Below are 17,782 nucleotides of genomic sequence, written 5' to 3'. Positions count from 1 at the left end.
TCCGGCGTGTTCGACTCTGCGATTAGTATCCATTGTTGTTGATGTGATAAAGAATTCGCAAAGATGTCGATGTCAAAAACAAAACGTCAAAAGACCTTAAAATCGTTCATAAAATCCTGGCCTAGGTATTGAAATGTTAAGGTTCATCATAAGGAATTGAAAAATATGGCCGTGTTTACACCTCCAAAATTACTATGAGTACAGACAAACTGGTACATCCAGGAAAGTTTTAAGGCATGGCAGGAACTAGATATATAAAAGTTATATGAAGTCTACGTTTCAGAAAATTATAAACTTACCTGGATTTTGATGTTCATTTTTTTCCAGTCTGCAGAAGATAGCAAAATAAACAAACACCCGAGTTTCATTTGATACGGTCCACTCAGTTACACAGTTTAAACCTGTTAAATCACCTATTGTTTACAGGTGTCTATTGTCCATCTATTGTCCATTTAAATCAATACTACTCACAACATTGATTATATGAGGGGAGCTTCTCAATCGTTTTCACTACTTAGTTAATTTTTGCACCTTCTGCAGGAACGGAAAAAAATGGATAGCAAAATCTAGAAAAGTTTATAATTTTCTGAAACATAAAATGCATTTAAAATTTATATATCTAGTTCCTGCCATCCCTTAAAACTGTTGCAGGTGTATAGGTTAGTCTGTACTCAGAGTAAAATTTGGGGTGTAAATACGGCCATTTTAGCCAAAAGGTTATAATGAACCTTAAGTTACTCCTTATACCCTTGAGTTTAGAATTTCTCGTTATTGGTCTACTGCTGTTAAGATCCATCCAATCATTTTAATATACCATAGACAATTAATGAAGAAAACTCGGCATAAAAAATGTCACACCCTGACACTTTAACTATAAAATATACATGCTCCAAGTCAGGAACCGTTACATTAGTGCAATTCTCTATTATTTTATGTTTTTAAGCCAAAAAAGGTCCAAAAAAATTTTCGCCTCGCAAATATTTTATTCTACGCCCCCCCCCCTTTCAAATATCCTGGACACGCCCCTGGCTATGAACGTGTCTGAAGTGACGTTTAACATTTGAATAACATTATCTATGATTAACTGGTAAACTATAAGGTCAGGGTTTAGTCACCACAAACTTGAAAGTTTGGCTGCAGTCAGAATGCAGAAATATTATTACAAACACGATATTATCACCTAATTTGTTGGTCATGGTGCTAAGTGAATTATGTAAAATCCAATAGACTTATCAATTCTTTTATATACCGGGTACTTACACTGTATACTCAAAAGAAAATCAATAAAAAAAATTGGTCCAAGATCTCAATATCATTGTTTTATACATGGCTAACAATAATTTTGGTTATAATAATTGAAAAAATAACATCAGGTCATGCTGTTCTCATACTAAACTAGTAGACTAGTTGCTTATGTAGTCCTATATAGACTTCGTAACTGCAATTGTTTGCACGTGTCCCAAGTCAGGAATTTGATGTTCAGCGGTTGTTGTCTGTTTATGTGGTTCATAAGTTTTTCACGATTTTTATATAGATTAGACCGTTGGTTTTCCCGTTTGAAGGGTTTTACACTAGTAATTTTGGGGCCCTTTATAACTTGCTGTTTGGTGTGAGCCTAGGTTCCATGTTGAAGACCGTACCTTTACCTATAATGGTTTACTTTTATAAATTGTGACTTGGATGGAGAGCTGTCTCATTGGCACTCATACCACATCTTCCTATATCTATTCGTAGGTTCATATCATTTGCATTCAACGGTTGTTTTTTCTCGGATATTGTTTGACTATCAATGTTGGTGGTTCAGCATTCATGATACTAGTAGTTGAAAAAAATATTCCGTTTAAAAAAAAACGTTGAATGCAAACGATATGAACCTACGAAGTCTTATATTATAAGACTAGTTGCTTATGAAGTCTTTGCACTTTTCCGTTGGATATGTATTGATTGGTAATTTATTCTCGGAAAACGGGGTTTATTTATTGGTTCAAGTTGGATTGTTTCAGTAACTGTGAATGCTCTTAGATCTGCACTTTGTGTTTTTTGAAATGTTCTTATTTTCATTTTTTTTGTGTGCTTATTGTCGATTTAATGAGGCAAATACCCTTTCACTCTGATCATTCAGTATAGTTTGCAGTTCTTATGTTGTTGTCCCAGGTTAGGGGTTCGTGTGTGGTTAATAAAAACGCAACATCTTTATGTGCATATGTTCCTTAGTTCAGTGGTTCGTTGGTTGCTGTCTGCCATATTTGGTTTTACCATTACAAATGTTTCCCATTTTGTCATGTCGGAATGTTTTATACCTGACTTTAAGGTATGTGGTTACTCACTGTTGAAGCCGTACGACGACCAATAGCTGTTTCATCATTGTCCTTCGGTCTCTGATTGATCGTTGTCTCCCTAGAAATCAATTCACATACGGTGGTAATCTCTTAATTTTTCATATTTGGAAGATTTGGACGAATTATTAAAGAAAATTTAGAATTGTAAATAGTGATTAATTCATTTTATTATAAATGTATTTTCAAAATAAGTTTTTTCATCATAAATTGGCATTTTCTATATCACTGCTGTTGGAACTCCATTTATTGGATGGAAACGTCCGACCTATTGGTATTCCATTTATTCAATGGATAAAGATACTATTACGACTTTCGATCCATCTTCAGTTTCTCCTCATAAGTCTTCAACTGAACCCTGAATCCATCATTAGGACGGATAGCAGGTCTCTTTTCTTTTACTAAATTGTAAGCCTCAGTTAAACTCATGTGATGGGTTTTCATCAGATAGCCAATAATTACCGTGGAACACCTAGAAACACCAGCGTTACAATGAACCAATACACATCCGTCTCTCACACCTTCATCAATAAACTCGAATGCTTGATCAAAATAGGGAAGAATTTGCACTTCTGGAAGATCATTAATTTTAATGGTTTTATATTTGATTTTGTCTGGGTATTTATTTTGCACATAAGAAGCTAGGTTCAGTATATGGGTAACTTTGAACTTTTCCAACAATGATAAGTCATGGGCTACATCCTGTGATCCTACAAAAAAAAGTTTACTATAGTTCTATAATAAGTCATATAAGAACATGTTTTATTTGTTGGGTCCTTTAATAGCTGGCTGTTCGTTGTGAGCCAATGCTCCGTGTTGAAGGCCGTAATTTGACCTATAATGGTTTACTTTTACAAAGTGTGACTAGGATGGAGAGTTGTCTCATTGGCACTCATACCACACGTCAATCTATTTCTTTGCGTTCCGTTATGTCATAAAGGGGGTTTTCCTTACTTGGTATTTTTTCCCGGGTTATGTTTTTGAAGGAGCGTTTCCGGGTGAGGGTATATAAGGAATTTGTATGGGTCTGTTTGATTAATGCGTTAGCTTTTCCTCCCTCCCCCCTCCTTTTAGTAGTAGCTTAGTACGCTTGATACTTGTGTAATTATAAAACATGTTGACATTGATACATATGTATGATGATCTTTATTGTTTTTGTTAGTCATTTGTTAATTTTATAAAATTATTGAATCTTTGTAACGCCCACAAAACCCATTTTCTTGTTTGTTGTTTATTTTAGTAAGATCAGAAAATATCTTTTTTCATAGTACGAACGAACAGAGTGAAATGATCAGTGGAAATGATGAAGAAAATAAATGATGAAGAAAATAACTTTATATCTATAAACAACAAAGTACACACAAACAAATGGATACAAGCATTAAAACTTACCAATAATTAAATGATCGGATAAAACTTCTCCAACTTGTAAATCATCTACTATTGATGCAACAAAGCCGTATGTTCTCCCTCCAACCAGCTCGTGTATTATCCGTCCGTGAGAATCCCTTTTCTCGACTATCTGTAGTCCTTCAGTGGTTGTAATTTTAGTGTCTGTTTGTTTCAATTTTGTTTTGTCAAATGACTTGAGTGAATCAAGCAATGAGTTTGCCATCCTTCGACAGTAAAACTTTATGTGCACAAATATGCAACAGTTCAAAAATTCCTGGTAAAAAAAATACAACAAAAAGCTATTCACTGAGTTTCCAGGATTCCTTGGTTTTATACTGTCTCACTCTGAGTCTGTACAGTCTGATAATATTTTATTCTTGATCTTGTTTAAACGGCTGGTAACATAAATTTTCAACCCGAACCGTGGTGAAATATTGTATCTAAACCGTTCCTGAATAATTTGTGATCTATTTTAAGTCTACACAAACCATAACAAAAGTCATGTCTAAAAATAGCCGTTCTGTGTAACAATTCGGATTCATGTCAATCTTGACCGTGTTTGGTCAGGGTTTTTTTTTAATACTTGGTGCATCCGGCATATTTTCCCTCACGTCAGTCGTCAACTTGTATTTTTTTTATAATATGGTAAAGAAATTTACATGCGTCATGTGGGGAACATCAATGTTATTTTTTTTCCACTAACGTCGTGCTAATTTAGAGTTAGCAGTTACAATTCTTGGTTTGACCAGATAGGCAACTTGTCAATTCGGCACCTGATCCAAAGACAATTCGGCACATCCTGCATTTTTATGCCCCACCTACGATAGTAAAGGGGCATTATGTTTTCTAGTCTGTGGGTCCATTCGTCCGTCCGTTCGTTCGTCCGTCTGTCCCACTTAAGGTTAAAGTTTTTGGTCAAGGTAGTTTTTTTTAAGTCCAATCAACTTGAAACTTAGTACCTGAGACTACTATAACACAATCTCTGTGTTATAGTAGTCTCAGCTTATTTTAAAAACTTTTAAAACATGTTTATTATGAAAAACTATTAAAATACATTTATTATTATAAACTATTATAATATAATAATCATTAAAGTAGGATAATCATAATAATATTCATATAATAATAGGAATAATAATGACAGCATTGAAAATAATATTTTGCTTTGTATTATTCCTTTTTAATTGAACAATTACATGTCGTCTGCTAACGGTAAAATACGAAACTATGTTAAATTAACGCAGCTAGCTTTTTTGAGTGTAGCCGGTTTAATAGGGAAATCGAGAGTGACCAATATCTGTGTTATAGTAGTCTCAGGTCCAATCAACTTGAAACTTAGTATGCATGTTATTGTCAAGGGAGTTAATGACTTATATGTATTAAGGAACAGCCTAGCTGATAAGAAAATCTAGTGGATGTAAAAAAATTATGTGACTTTTATATTTTCTTATAGTACTTGTAATGATATATTTTATAACAATTGCATTAATATGATTGTTTGTACTTGTACTTTCAAATTTGCAAAGGTATCACCTCCTCCAAAACATTTGAATATATAGTCTTATAAGAATATGAATGTTGTTTAAATTTAGATATTATATGTTTGTAATGATTGTCATGTTTGTCTTGGTAACAATCCAATATTTGGATTTTACACCAATAAAATGATTTGATTTGATTTGATTTGATTTGTTCCCTATGATATGACCTTTCTAAATTAAATGCCAAATTAGAGATTTTATCCCAATTTCACAGACCACTTAACATAGAAAATGATAGTATGAGTGGGGCATCTGTGTACTACGGACACATTCTTGTTTTAGTTATATCTCTGTCTTGTCTTTTTATTTTTCACTCTTTTTGGTCCTGCCATTTTTATTTGCAAAGTTGCTCATGATCCTGCCTATTGGTTAACTCAAAACTCTTAATCCTATCCTTATTTTTAACAGTGAGGTTTTCTCATCACTTGGCATCTGTCGTCAGTCGTTGTCTATTAACTTTTACAAAAATCTTCTCCTTTGAAACTAATGGGCCAAACTTGGCCACCATCAGCATAAATTAGTGTATCTAGTTTTAAAAATATGCCTGAAGACCCTGCCTGCAAACCAACCTGGCTATAAATAAAACGTAGAGTTTAAATGCAGTTTTTGCTTACATTTCTAAAACTAAAGCATTTAGAGCAAATTTGTCAGGAGTTAAATTGACCCTTTAAGGAGTTATAGCCCTTTATAGTCAATTTTTTACAATTTTCATCAATTTTTGTAATCTTTTACAAAAACGTTCCCCTCTAAATCTACTGAGACACATTTAACCAAACTCAATCATCTTTAGGGTATTTAGTTTTGAAAATGTGTCCGTTCACCCTGCCTGCCAACCAACATGGGTGGACATGGGTATATAGAATAGAACATAGAGGTAAAACACAGTTTTTGGTTTATATCTCTGAAACAAAAGCATTTAAAGCAAATTTGACATGGAGTTGAAAAGGTTCGTCTGGTTTAGAATTATCTGTCCTGAACATTTCAGATAATCTGTTGGTAGGTTGCTGCCCCTGAATTAGTAATTTTTAGGAAATTTTGCAGTTTTTCGTTATTGATATTATTATCTTAAATATGATTATAGTATATCTAATACTATTAATTATGATATTAACCTTATTTTACATGATTTCAAAAACAACAGTAAATACAGGTGAAAATTATATATAACTGTTAACAAATATTAATATAATAAATTAACCAAAGGCTTTGTAAGAAGTGTACTCTAAATCTGGCTGAAGATGAACAACATTTTATATAAAGTTTCATAATATTTGGTTGAGGCAAACTTAAGTTAAAGGACAAAAACAAAAAAATCAGCAATTTTTCCAGTTATAACTGGACATAACTCTAGAGCAGTAAGAGTTACGCCACCATACTCCATAATTCAAACTTGTTTTGAGTGTTGCAATCTTACTCATGTCATACAAGAGCATTTATTGATAGTCATACATCATTTTGTCTGTCCTGTTTCAATTTTCAGCTATTTAAAAAGATCTGGATAAAATTTAAAGCTTATTTTTCATTGCAATTGCAGCAAATAATGATAAATGTGTTTTTTAAGAACAAAATTTCTACATACTTTCATTCTTGGTACTGTCATAACTAGTTGTCCAGCATACAAAAATGATAGGGAGATATTTTGCAAGGAGATAAACTGTATTTGTCCTAACTTTATACATCTTTCAAATGAGGCAAAATTTGTTTGGTTATTTACTAATGAAAATTTGTCTGTACTTAAATATTTAGGGCTATATTATTACATGTCTAGATGTTAGACGAAACGTTAATTAATGTATGTAATAACAATGATAATTGTAATGATTTTATGGTTCTGATCCTGCCTGGAATTAAATGTATATGATTTTTATAGCATGAAGATAATAACATCTGTCTGAACTTTTTCTTTTAATGTTTCATTTTAGTTTATAAAAATGTTTTTCTGTTACAAATCATGATGTTTTGTTTTATGTGTACATGTTATGCTGCACATCAAGGGCCCTTGATTGGAATAATAAATATTCTTATTCTTATTCTTGTAGTAAACTAAAATAAAATGATAGAAAATGATTATATCGCTACAATATGATAGTTATTAAGGTGAGGTTGAATTCCCTCTCAATTATACATCATCAACATACTAATTTGTCTCAGTCTGTATGAATTAGTTGATGTTGGGTTTATTAGAAAGAGATAAAAAAAAAAAAGGAGGGAAAAAAAAGAAAGCTGTACATGTTGAATTGCTATCTCAAATAAAGCTGCAGGTAATTTTTAAACCATTTTTGAGAGGTATTTTTACTGTACACCATTGTAAATTGAAAACCAATCGATCTAATATACACAATGCTTATTACCACAAAACACAGATCAAGTGTGAATTTGGGGGTATCACCTATACTGTTCTAGAGTTACATGTATGTCCATTTATAAATGGAAAAAATGCTCGATTTTTGGTTTCCTTTCTCATTAATACTTAAGTTTGCCTCAACTAAATGTTATGAAACGTATACACAATGCTTTTTACCAAAAAACTCGGATCAAGTACAAATTTGGGTATCATCACTCTTACTGTTCCAGAATCATGTCCCTTTAAAACTTTATATGCAAGTGGGGACATCATCTGTGTCCCATGGACACATTCACTATTTTTTTTTTTAAATAATCCAAATATCTGCTGCCGTATTTGATGTTAAAGCAAAACAATTTGATCCACTGTAAAAAAGCTACACACCAACTTGCCTACTTTTTATCAACTCACCAACCTTGCCAACAAATCTAGAACATCTCCTTACTTTCTTTTAAATCACCGTACTAATCATACTAATGAAAAGGAGTTGAATGTAACTGAATTTCTGCTTGCCAACTTGCCCACTTTTGAATTTTAAAGGAATCATAGACCTGTCCATCACTAATAAAAATGGGTTGTATATCCTGTTAATAATCAATGATTTTATAAAACCTGCCAACTTGCCCCATTCTAATGAAAGAGAGTCAAATCCCTCTGACTTTGGCCTACCAACTTGCCGTCTGGTGAGAAGGAGTCATACTGTCTGACTTTAGGCCTACCAACTTGCCTTCTTTTGGGAAGGAGTCATATCCCTCTGACTTACGGCCTACCAACTTGCCCTCTGGTGGGAAGGAGTCATATCCCTCTGACTTAAGGCCTACCAACTTGCCCTCTGGTAGGAAGGAGTCAAATGCCTCTGACTTTAGGCCTACTAACTTGCTGTCTGGTGGGAAGGAGTTAAATCCCTCTGACTTTAGGCCTACCAACTTGCCCTCTGGTAGGAAGGAGTCAAATGCCTCTGACGTTAGGCCTACCAACTTGCCCTCTAGTGGGAAGGAGTTATATCCCTCTGACTTTAGGCCTACAAACTTGCCCTCTGGTGGGAAGGAGTTAAATCCCTCTGACTTTAGGCCTACCAACTTGCCCTCTGGTGGGAAGGAGTCAAAGGCCTCTGACATTAGGCCTACCAACTTGCCCTCTAGTGGGAAGGAGTTATATCCCTCTGACTTAAGGCCTTAATTTCCTACCAACTTGTCCTCTAGTGGGAAGGAGTCAAATGCCTCTGATTTTAGGCCTACCAACTTGCCCTCTGGTAGGAAGGAGTCATATCCATCAGATAAAGACCTGTCTTCTTTCCTCACATATTTTTAAACGAATACATATCGTGCTAAATTATGCAGAGGGATTAAACTCTTCTTCATTGGTAGGGTCTATACATTTTTACATACAGTGAGATTAAACTCCTTTTATTAAGTGGGGCAAGTTTTATTATTGGGGAGATTTGGTAGAAAGTTGAGGCAAGTTGTCATGGATTCTTTTAAAATATAGATTAATATGAATCAGATATAAACTGTGAAAGAGGACAAAGTCATCAATATTTTCATAATCATTCTGTTTCAAGTAATCAGACTATAAAATTTGCAGGAATATGGATTTTTTAACAACATGGCAGTTTCTGTCAACATAGGAATGGGCATTTAAATAAAACTGTCAAAAAAGTTAACTGTTTTCTATTTACTTTTTCTGCAGTTACATTTGATCTTAAATGCAGTTTTGATTGGAATCAGCCAGTCACAAGTGCAACCAATGAAGATAATTACCACATGGATCTGAAATACTGACTAGTACTTGATCTGCCGAGGGTGAACAGGAACTAGAGTGTAACCTTGGCTAGCAAAATTTGATTTAATATCAGTCAAATGCAACCTGATGGACTCCCTAAGATTATTGGTGCAGGTTTGTTTTATTTATTCAGTAATCAGATGTACAAATTGGAGGAAATCTTACAAAACACCTTTTCATCATGTATGTACAGTATTTAACAAAATAATTAAAAAAAATACAGGTATTAAAAGGTAACCAGCTGTCAAACACATGTTCTGACACCGATTTTAATCAAATTCTCATATTTGATTTATAATAATGTAAAACATTTAGCCAAACTTAAAAGTCTAAAATAACAATTAACAGGGCACAAGCATGCAAATATGTAGCTTAATAATTTCATATGTATTTTAGTCTAGAGGCCATTTAATTAACCTTAGAGTTGACCTCTAAAGCCATCAGATGACCATATAAGCGATGTAAACATAAATATAGATATAAATAGATTAAATAAACTCATGCTGTTGGATTTTTCTGGGTCTATTTAATTTCATATAATAGATGAAAAATAAATGTGTATCATCGTTTTTACCTGTATAAGAAAGTTTTTTGGTTGATCCTATCAGTCAATCAAATGATCTATCTTTGTTTCAATTTCAATGTTGACATTCTTTTCCTTTAAATAACTTTACACATTTAATTCATGTGTTATCCATCTCAAGCTAAGGGGTTAAATTTAAGTTCACATGAATACGGATTCAATGAGGTCGAATTATTCACTTGCAAGTGAATAATTCATAATCAACATTTTTTAGCTTATTTTGAAGAAATTAAATCATACTGGCTGCTAAAAGCAAATTATTATTTCACGATTTCCATTTCAATAATGAAATTGAGCCAAAAAAATAAATATATTAGATTTTTTATATATATATATCGTAGCTAGTGCCCCTTTAAGTGGTATATGGTACATACCACATAATAAGACAAAGAAATTGTCTGGCTGGCTCAAATATTTTTTGGATGCCCAAGTTTGAGGTCAACCTCTTGAAACCCAAAACAATTAACCTTTGTATAATGATTGATTAATTATGTATTATTGCAAATAGATATTAGAAGATGTGGTATGAGTGCCAATGAAACACTCTCCATCCAAGTCATAATTTGTAAAAGTAAACCATTATAGGTCAAAGTATGACCTTAACATGGAGACTTGGCTCATGCCAAACTGCAAGCTAAGGGCCATCAAAATGACTAACTAGTGTAAACCACTCAAACAGGAAAAACAAGGGTTTAATCTATATAAAAACCTGAGACACAGAAACACTTATGAACCACATGAACAAACGACAACCACTAAACATCAGGTTCATATCTCTTTTTAATTTAGACATTTTAGAAAGGATGGTTTCATTAGCTAACAATTTTGCAATGTTTAGTTTTTTTAATTGCAATACACATCCAAGATTGTACATGGATCATTGAATATCAAAAGTTTATACAAAGTCATCTTGTCACATTTTGTTTACATATATTTATGAATTGATTGTTAAGTTAAATAAAAATTATGTAATCTGAACAACTGATAATACATGGATGGTTTATTTTTGGACATAAGGTCATTTCATTCTCATTTCCACTTGGTCAATATAGATAAAGGCTAAAGTTGAACTAAATCATCCATGAAAGTCAACTTTAATATCTTTACATTTTTTAAAAACTCTGTTGAAATTCAGGTGAGCAAGGCATGCTTGATATTTTTACAAGATTACATTTTCTAACATTATTCTGTTTTAATTCAGTTCATTTGTATTTTACTTCCAGTTATCTAGCTTGACAGTTTGCTGAATAAATAGAGTGCTGTTACATGTCATCACTTAGAGATAAACTATCATAAAAAAATCATGTTGGTGTTCAAAAATATTCTTGCACAAGGTAAGCTGTGTTTATTTCATGAAAATTGTTTGAAAATTATCAGAAGCAATTTGTTTTAATAGCTGTGTATATATGTGAAATGAAAATTGACCTGAACGATTGCATGAACATCAATTAAATGCATATGTTAATAGTTTTTTAATAGATATATCATGTTATGGAGGGGTATTTGCGAAAAATACCAGTCAAGGTACTGTGAAATTCTGTCCCAAGACTGGTATTTTTTCGCAAATACCCCTCCATAACATGATATATCTGTTTAATTACACCAAATAGATTTGGATTAAAACTCTCTGTACATGTGCAGATAAATAGTTGTAAGCTGTAATTCATAAACATGTAAATGCATAATTTTTAGGATAGGTGGATATTAGACTGTTGGTTTTTCCTGTTTGAATGGTTTTACACTAGTAATTTCGGGGCCCTTTATAGCTTTTTGTTCGGTGTGAGCCAAGGCTCCGTGTTGAAGGCCGTACATTGACCTATAATGGTTAACTTTTATAAATTGTTATTTGGATGGAGAGTTGTCTCATTGGCACTCATACCACATCTCCCTATATCTATTGTACATTTGGATGGAGAGTTGTCTCATTGGCACTCATACCACATCTTCCTATATCTATGATCATAGAACCGCGGGAATTATACATGAACTAATACATGTAGGCTGGCTTTCAGTTTATGTAACGTCATATTTGAAATCTTTTGGCGGAAAGATGCTCGCGAGGGTAAAAAAGGAATATCCAAAATGGCAAATACCATGGTATTTGAGGCATTTTCACTGGCAGTGTTGAAAAACAGGCAAATTCGTTTGAAATGAGGAAAAAATGTTAGAATATGTGAAAAATATACTGGCTACCAACCAATCAAAATCCGGCATTATTATATGAGGTGTAATTATGTTTAATATTTCGTTTGTCATGTTTGTGTAATATGTATCTTAAAGCTTAATAATGAGTAACGTATAATATTATTTACATTTAAAATAAATTTTATTTGAAATCTTCACTGATTCCTAATTACCATACACTTTTTAAGTCATATGAAATGAGTTTCTTGTAATTTTTAAAAATTGTTATCGAAATTATGATTCCCCTTGCACTTGTGCTTTGCAATAGTTGAAGTTCTAACAAGAGGTCTGGTAGTTAAGGGTACTACATACAAGAAAAATATCTGTGAATTAGAGTATAGGAAGACAATAATTAAATAGCAGTATATTTATTACTTTGTTTATAATATATAAAGAATTTTCTTTCACAAGAAAATTTACATACACTTGTTTTATAATAAAACTTAGCCATTAAAGGATATAAAACATATTCAAATTTTAAATTTGAAGTTTCCCATGACTTTAACAGATTTTACTGTAGTATATAACACTATATCAACCAAGGGTGAGTCCAGATTTTTTTAAAGGGAAAGGACATAATTTCCAATAATTGAAGATATATTGCCAAGTGAAAGCAGGTCAACAGATTTTATGACATACTAAAAACATACATATATGATGGAAAACATAACATTTGTTTTTATTTATTTTGCAATCAAAGATAGGCATACACCCACAACACCTCCCACTCCCCCTTAATATGCCACTGCCAACATTGGTATCATATTCTTTATTAACCGGATTTTTGTGACAAAAATGTCGGTTATTGATTTGGGGATGTACGGCGGGCGGCAGGGTGGCCGGGGTGTCGGGCAGGCGGGGGGCAATCAAATGTTGTCCGTGCATTAACTCATGAACCGTTCAACCAAAGCTTTTAAAATTTTAATATGTTGTTACTGACAACTAAATGAAGGTCAAGTTCAATAATGGCAATTTTGACTTTTACCGTTCAGGAGTTATGGTTCTTGAAAGGTTGAAAAATGGAGTTTCCAGTCGTGTCCTTGCATTTACCCATGAACTATTCTACCAAAGCTTCCCAAATTTTAATATGTTGTTACCGATGACAAAATGGAGGTCAAGAACAATAATGACGATTTTGACTTTTACCGTTCAGGAGTTATGGTTCTTGAAAGATTGAAAAATGGAGTTTCCAGTCGTGTCCGTCCATTTACGCATGAACTGTTCTACCAAAGCTTCCAAAATTTTAACATATTGTTACTGATGACAAAATGGAGATCAAGTTCAATAATGACGATTTTGACTTTTACTGTTCAGGAGTTATGGTTCTTGAAAGATTGAAAAATGGAGTTTCCAGTCGTGTCCGTGCATTTACTGTTCTATCAAAGCTTCCCAAATTTTAATATATTGTTACTGATGACAAAATGGAGATAAAGTTCAATAATGACGATTTTGACTTTTACTGTTCAGGAGTTATGGTTCTTGAAAGATTGAAAAATGGTGTTTCCAGTCGTGTCCGTGCAGTTTCTCATGAACCATTCAACCAATGCTTTTGAAATTTTTATATGTTGTTACTGATGACAAAATAGAGGTCAAGTTCAATAATGACGATTTTGACTTTTACCGTTAAGGAGTTATGGTTCTTGAAAGATCGTAAAATGGCGTTTCCATTCACGTTGTTGCATTTACTCATGAACCATTCAATCTAAGCTTTTCAGACTACAAAATGGAGGTCAAATTTGATATTGACGATTTTCACTTTCACCATTCACCAGTAATGGTTCTTGTGATATTGCCAGGACACAAATAAATGTTAATAAATCCGGTTTGCTGTCGTTGTGACAGCCTTTTGTTTTTATAACCATCTGATAATCAACTGTCTTGCATCACATTATAGATAATAGACTAGCATGAATATATATATATATTTTTTTTTTTCAGGATTTGAAAAAAAGGATGTCATTTTACAACAAAAGAATTTAATCTTTCAGTAAGAAGAAAGTATTACATATGTTTTCCTGCACTTACTAAAATGGGATAGCCAATATACCTATGTGTTCTCTTGGTTAAACATATTACTTATATTTGATATTTGAGGTGCTGTGTTTGTTGTTTATTGTTCGACTAAAAATGTCATGTTAATATTTGTGATTTGGTTAATTATCAACACTAATTAACAACATACATATACTTTATTATATCTTTGTTTTTGTCAGAACTCTTTAAGTTCACTCACTATTACCACTCATATAGGCTGTTATTTTATGTGGTCTATGCAGTTAATACTCTGATCTATGCAGTTAATACTCTTATCTATGCAGTTAATACTCTGATCTATGCAGTTAATACTCTGATCTATGCAGTAGTTAATACTCTGGTCTATGCAGTTAATACTCTGGTCTATGCAGTTAATACTGTTGTTTATTTATGTTTAAGTAATATTTATTTTATAACAATGTCATATTATATAATACAATGTAATTTATGTCACTGGTCATATATTAATTGTTATTTATGTTATTAAGATTTCATATTTATGAAGTTCTTCCATTGTTAATATCAACAGTTATAGTGACTTCTAGTCTTGGTGCTGCACATAATTATTATTGCCAAATACTCAACAATTACATATTCAAGTGCTATTTTATTGTTTTGCCTTTGACATTTTGACTAATTGAAGTGATACTTATACCTGCTGTTTCTGGTGCTACTGACTTCAACAGTGGTTAAAGGTTGTGATTAGGTTACAGAGTAAGACATATATATATGTTTATATTTTATTATGAATTAATTGTTAATACTCAATTACAATAAATGTGAACTGTATGTGATTTTATAATGTATGTAGAATATTTTACTTGTTGATTGTATTTTGATTGAGGTCTTTATCTAGTCAATTAACTTTTTTTTTTTTTATTAATTTCAGTCATTTATTTATTTCGTTCAAGAGCATTAAGGCTATATTAATTAGCATTACATATATATTCAATAGTTGTGATTTATTGTACATATTTTTTTTGTTGTACTTTGTTTGTAGGAGTGTTGTATTGTTTTGTTGTGTTTTTTCTTTTCTCAAAAGATTAACGTTATCAGCATTAAATTTACAAAAAATTATTACATTCTTAAAAGCCATTATCATAGTTAGCATTATTGATAAAAAGTCAATTACAATAAAGCATTATTCATTGTTTTCAATTTAGTGTTAATTTTTAAAATTTATTGCATTTAAGAAGATTTACAGCTTAAAAAATGATATATCTTAACAAGAACTAGTCAAGTCTTAAGTCTGCCTATTGGACCATGTATACCTTAAGTCGGCCTATTGGACCATTCATACCTTTTAGGGTCTTAAGTCTGCCTATTGGACCATGTATACCTTAAGTCGGCCTATTGGACCATTCATACCTTTTAGGGTCTTAAGTCTGCCTATTGGACCATGTATACCTTAAGTCGGCCTATTGGACCATTCATACCTTTTAGGGTCTTAAGTCTGCCTATTGGACCATGTATACCTTTTAGGGTAATTTCTTGACAATTTATTTATTATATGTAACAAGATCTAGTCAGTTGGTAACTTTTAAATGTTATAATTTATATATATATATATAATAATGAGTTGATTGATTTGATTTTGTGTGTGTGTTTTAACTTAGTTTTCAATGTATGAGTATTTTTACTACTGTTTAGAGATATTGTAACCTTTCTTTGTAAACATTTTGATGTAAAGGCCTTAAGGTGGTTTACTTTTTGAAATGTAACTTGTTTTGTTAAGTGAGTCTTTAATACAGAAATGATTTATATCATGTTAGAGTGACATGTTACATAATCTTGACTTTATCATACTTAAATTAGACTGGTTTCAGTATCTAAAGAAATTGTAGGAACTGTTACTAAACCTGAAATGATGTTTGGTTCATGTACACCACTAATTAATCGAAAGCTGTTCAATGTTTTGTTTTTGACAATTTTATTTCTTTTCTCCATCAGTTATGCAAACCAACTGTCATTATTATCATCTGTACCACAGGTAAATAAACTGTCATTATTATCATCTTTACCACAGGTAACTAAACCAACGAGAACACTGTCTAAGGACTGTATAGTGCATGAAGAAGAAGTCATTGAAACTATCACTCTTACTATTTTCACTTCTTTTGATTATATTGAATCAAAGTTCATAGCAAATCAAAATGCTTTAAAGAACTGGAAGGCTATAAAAGGTGTCAAAAACTTTGTTCTTTTTACCAACTGTAGTAGAGCACGTAAACTGGGTGAATCATTGAATTATGTAGTACTACCAGTTATGGATTCAGCAATCGGCGGAGTGCCTGTTTTAAAAACATTGTACTTGATGGTTTTAGCCTTGTACCCAACAACATATGTTATGTTTTCTAATGCTGATATAATGTATGAAATCAATTTGATGAAAACAATCAGATTTGTGAACAGTTTTGTACAGGACGAAGGATTAGCAAGTAAACCTGTACTGATTGTTGGGAAGCGAACAAACTTGGACATTGACAGTGGCAAAAATGAATCATGGAAAAGTCTGATTAAAAAATCTGTAACAATGGGAACAAAGTTTAATGCAGATGCACAGGATTATTTCATCGTTGATAGAAAGTTTCCATGGAAGAAATTTCCCAAGTTTGTAATTGGACGTGTTGGTTATGACAACTGGATTGTAGCATTCTCTCGTTATAAGAACTTCACAGTAGTAGATGCTACAGATTCCATATTGGCAGTACATCAAACAATCAATGGTGCAAACTTTGAAGGATTCTCACACAATCATTACTCCTACAACCGTGACATAATAGCAGATTCACTGCCCTCATATCAGTATGCATTATGGGGTAGGACAGAATGTTGTTACTTAGCAACTGGCCTTGACAGTTGTGGTCGGCTGTTTGTCAAAAACAGGTCTTTAGTGCCACCATATTGTTTTCATCATTCCTTTCCACATGACATCAAAAAGCTTTTCAAGGCACTGTTCCAGTTAGGATGTACATAATGTTTAATAAAGCTTTTCAGCACAATTAAAAATTAGTTTGTTTGTTCAATATCTGTCACCAACAGGTTGTGTATTTGTTCATATAGTTTGGTGCTTATAATCTATTTTTATCACAGTTTTATCTGGTGTTTATTAAAAATTGCAGAATTGTATTTAATTGGTTTGATATCCAATTTAACTAATTTTTTTGTGTCTCAATATCAGACACTCATTCTGAAACATGATGATAAATTAACTTCTGTAGATTTATTTATTTTTGTGGATTAAGGAAAATTTACATGTTCCTGGATATTTAATTATGGGTTTTGCCAAACCTGCATACACACTCACAGAAAAGTTGTCAATATTTGAAAATTTAATTTCATGGTTTATTTATACTAACGAAATCCCTGAAAATTGGTATCCAACAAAAAATAATGAGTCCACAGTAATTTATAGATGTACGTAATATACCTGCCAAAATAAGTTGTATACTAAACCTCATTTTGTATACTGTTCAATAATGAAACATAATAAGTCCTCAATATTTTGCTGTATTTTGCTGAAGTTTAACATTTTATTATGAATGTTTTCTTATAATATTTTCTAAGTTTTATGAGATATGGGAAA

The 17,782-nt window shown here is 32.3% G+C and overlaps 1 protein-coding gene and 1 long non-coding RNA gene across 2 annotated transcripts; one reads left to right on the top strand and one right to left on the bottom strand.

Moving 5' to 3' along the window:
• Positions 1–2,488: 2,488 nt before the first annotated feature.
• On the bottom strand, positions 2,489–4,236 carry LOC143064893 (dual specificity protein phosphatase 19-like). The gene is made up of 2 exons (XM_076238082.1): positions 3,729–4,236; positions 2,489–3,046 (listed from the first exon to the last, which is right to left on the bottom strand). The coding sequence occupies exons 1-2, from the start codon at positions 3,949–3,951 to the stop codon at positions 2,643–2,645; spliced, it is 627 nt and encodes a 208-aa protein (XP_076094197.1). The 5' UTR covers positions 3,952–4,236; the 3' UTR covers positions 2,489–2,642.
• An 88-nt stretch (positions 4,237–4,324) lies between these two features.
• Positions 4,325–16,865, top strand: LOC143064894 (uncharacterized). The gene is made up of 4 exons (XR_012975345.1): positions 4,325–4,373; positions 9,303–9,509; positions 11,202–11,312; positions 14,101–16,865. It is a non-coding gene; the product is annotated as an uncharacterized LOC143064894 (long non-coding RNA).
• Positions 16,866–17,782: the final 917 nt, after the last annotated feature.

This window comes from Mytilus galloprovincialis, chromosome 2 (assembly GCF_965363235.1).
Source record: "Mytilus galloprovincialis chromosome 2, xbMytGall1.hap1.1, whole genome shotgun sequence".
NCBI lineage: Eukaryota > Metazoa > Mollusca > Bivalvia > Mytilida > Mytilidae > Mytilus > Mytilus galloprovincialis.
Note: the sequence above shows the minus strand (reverse complement) of the source record. Positions and strands in the feature narration are given on the sequence as shown.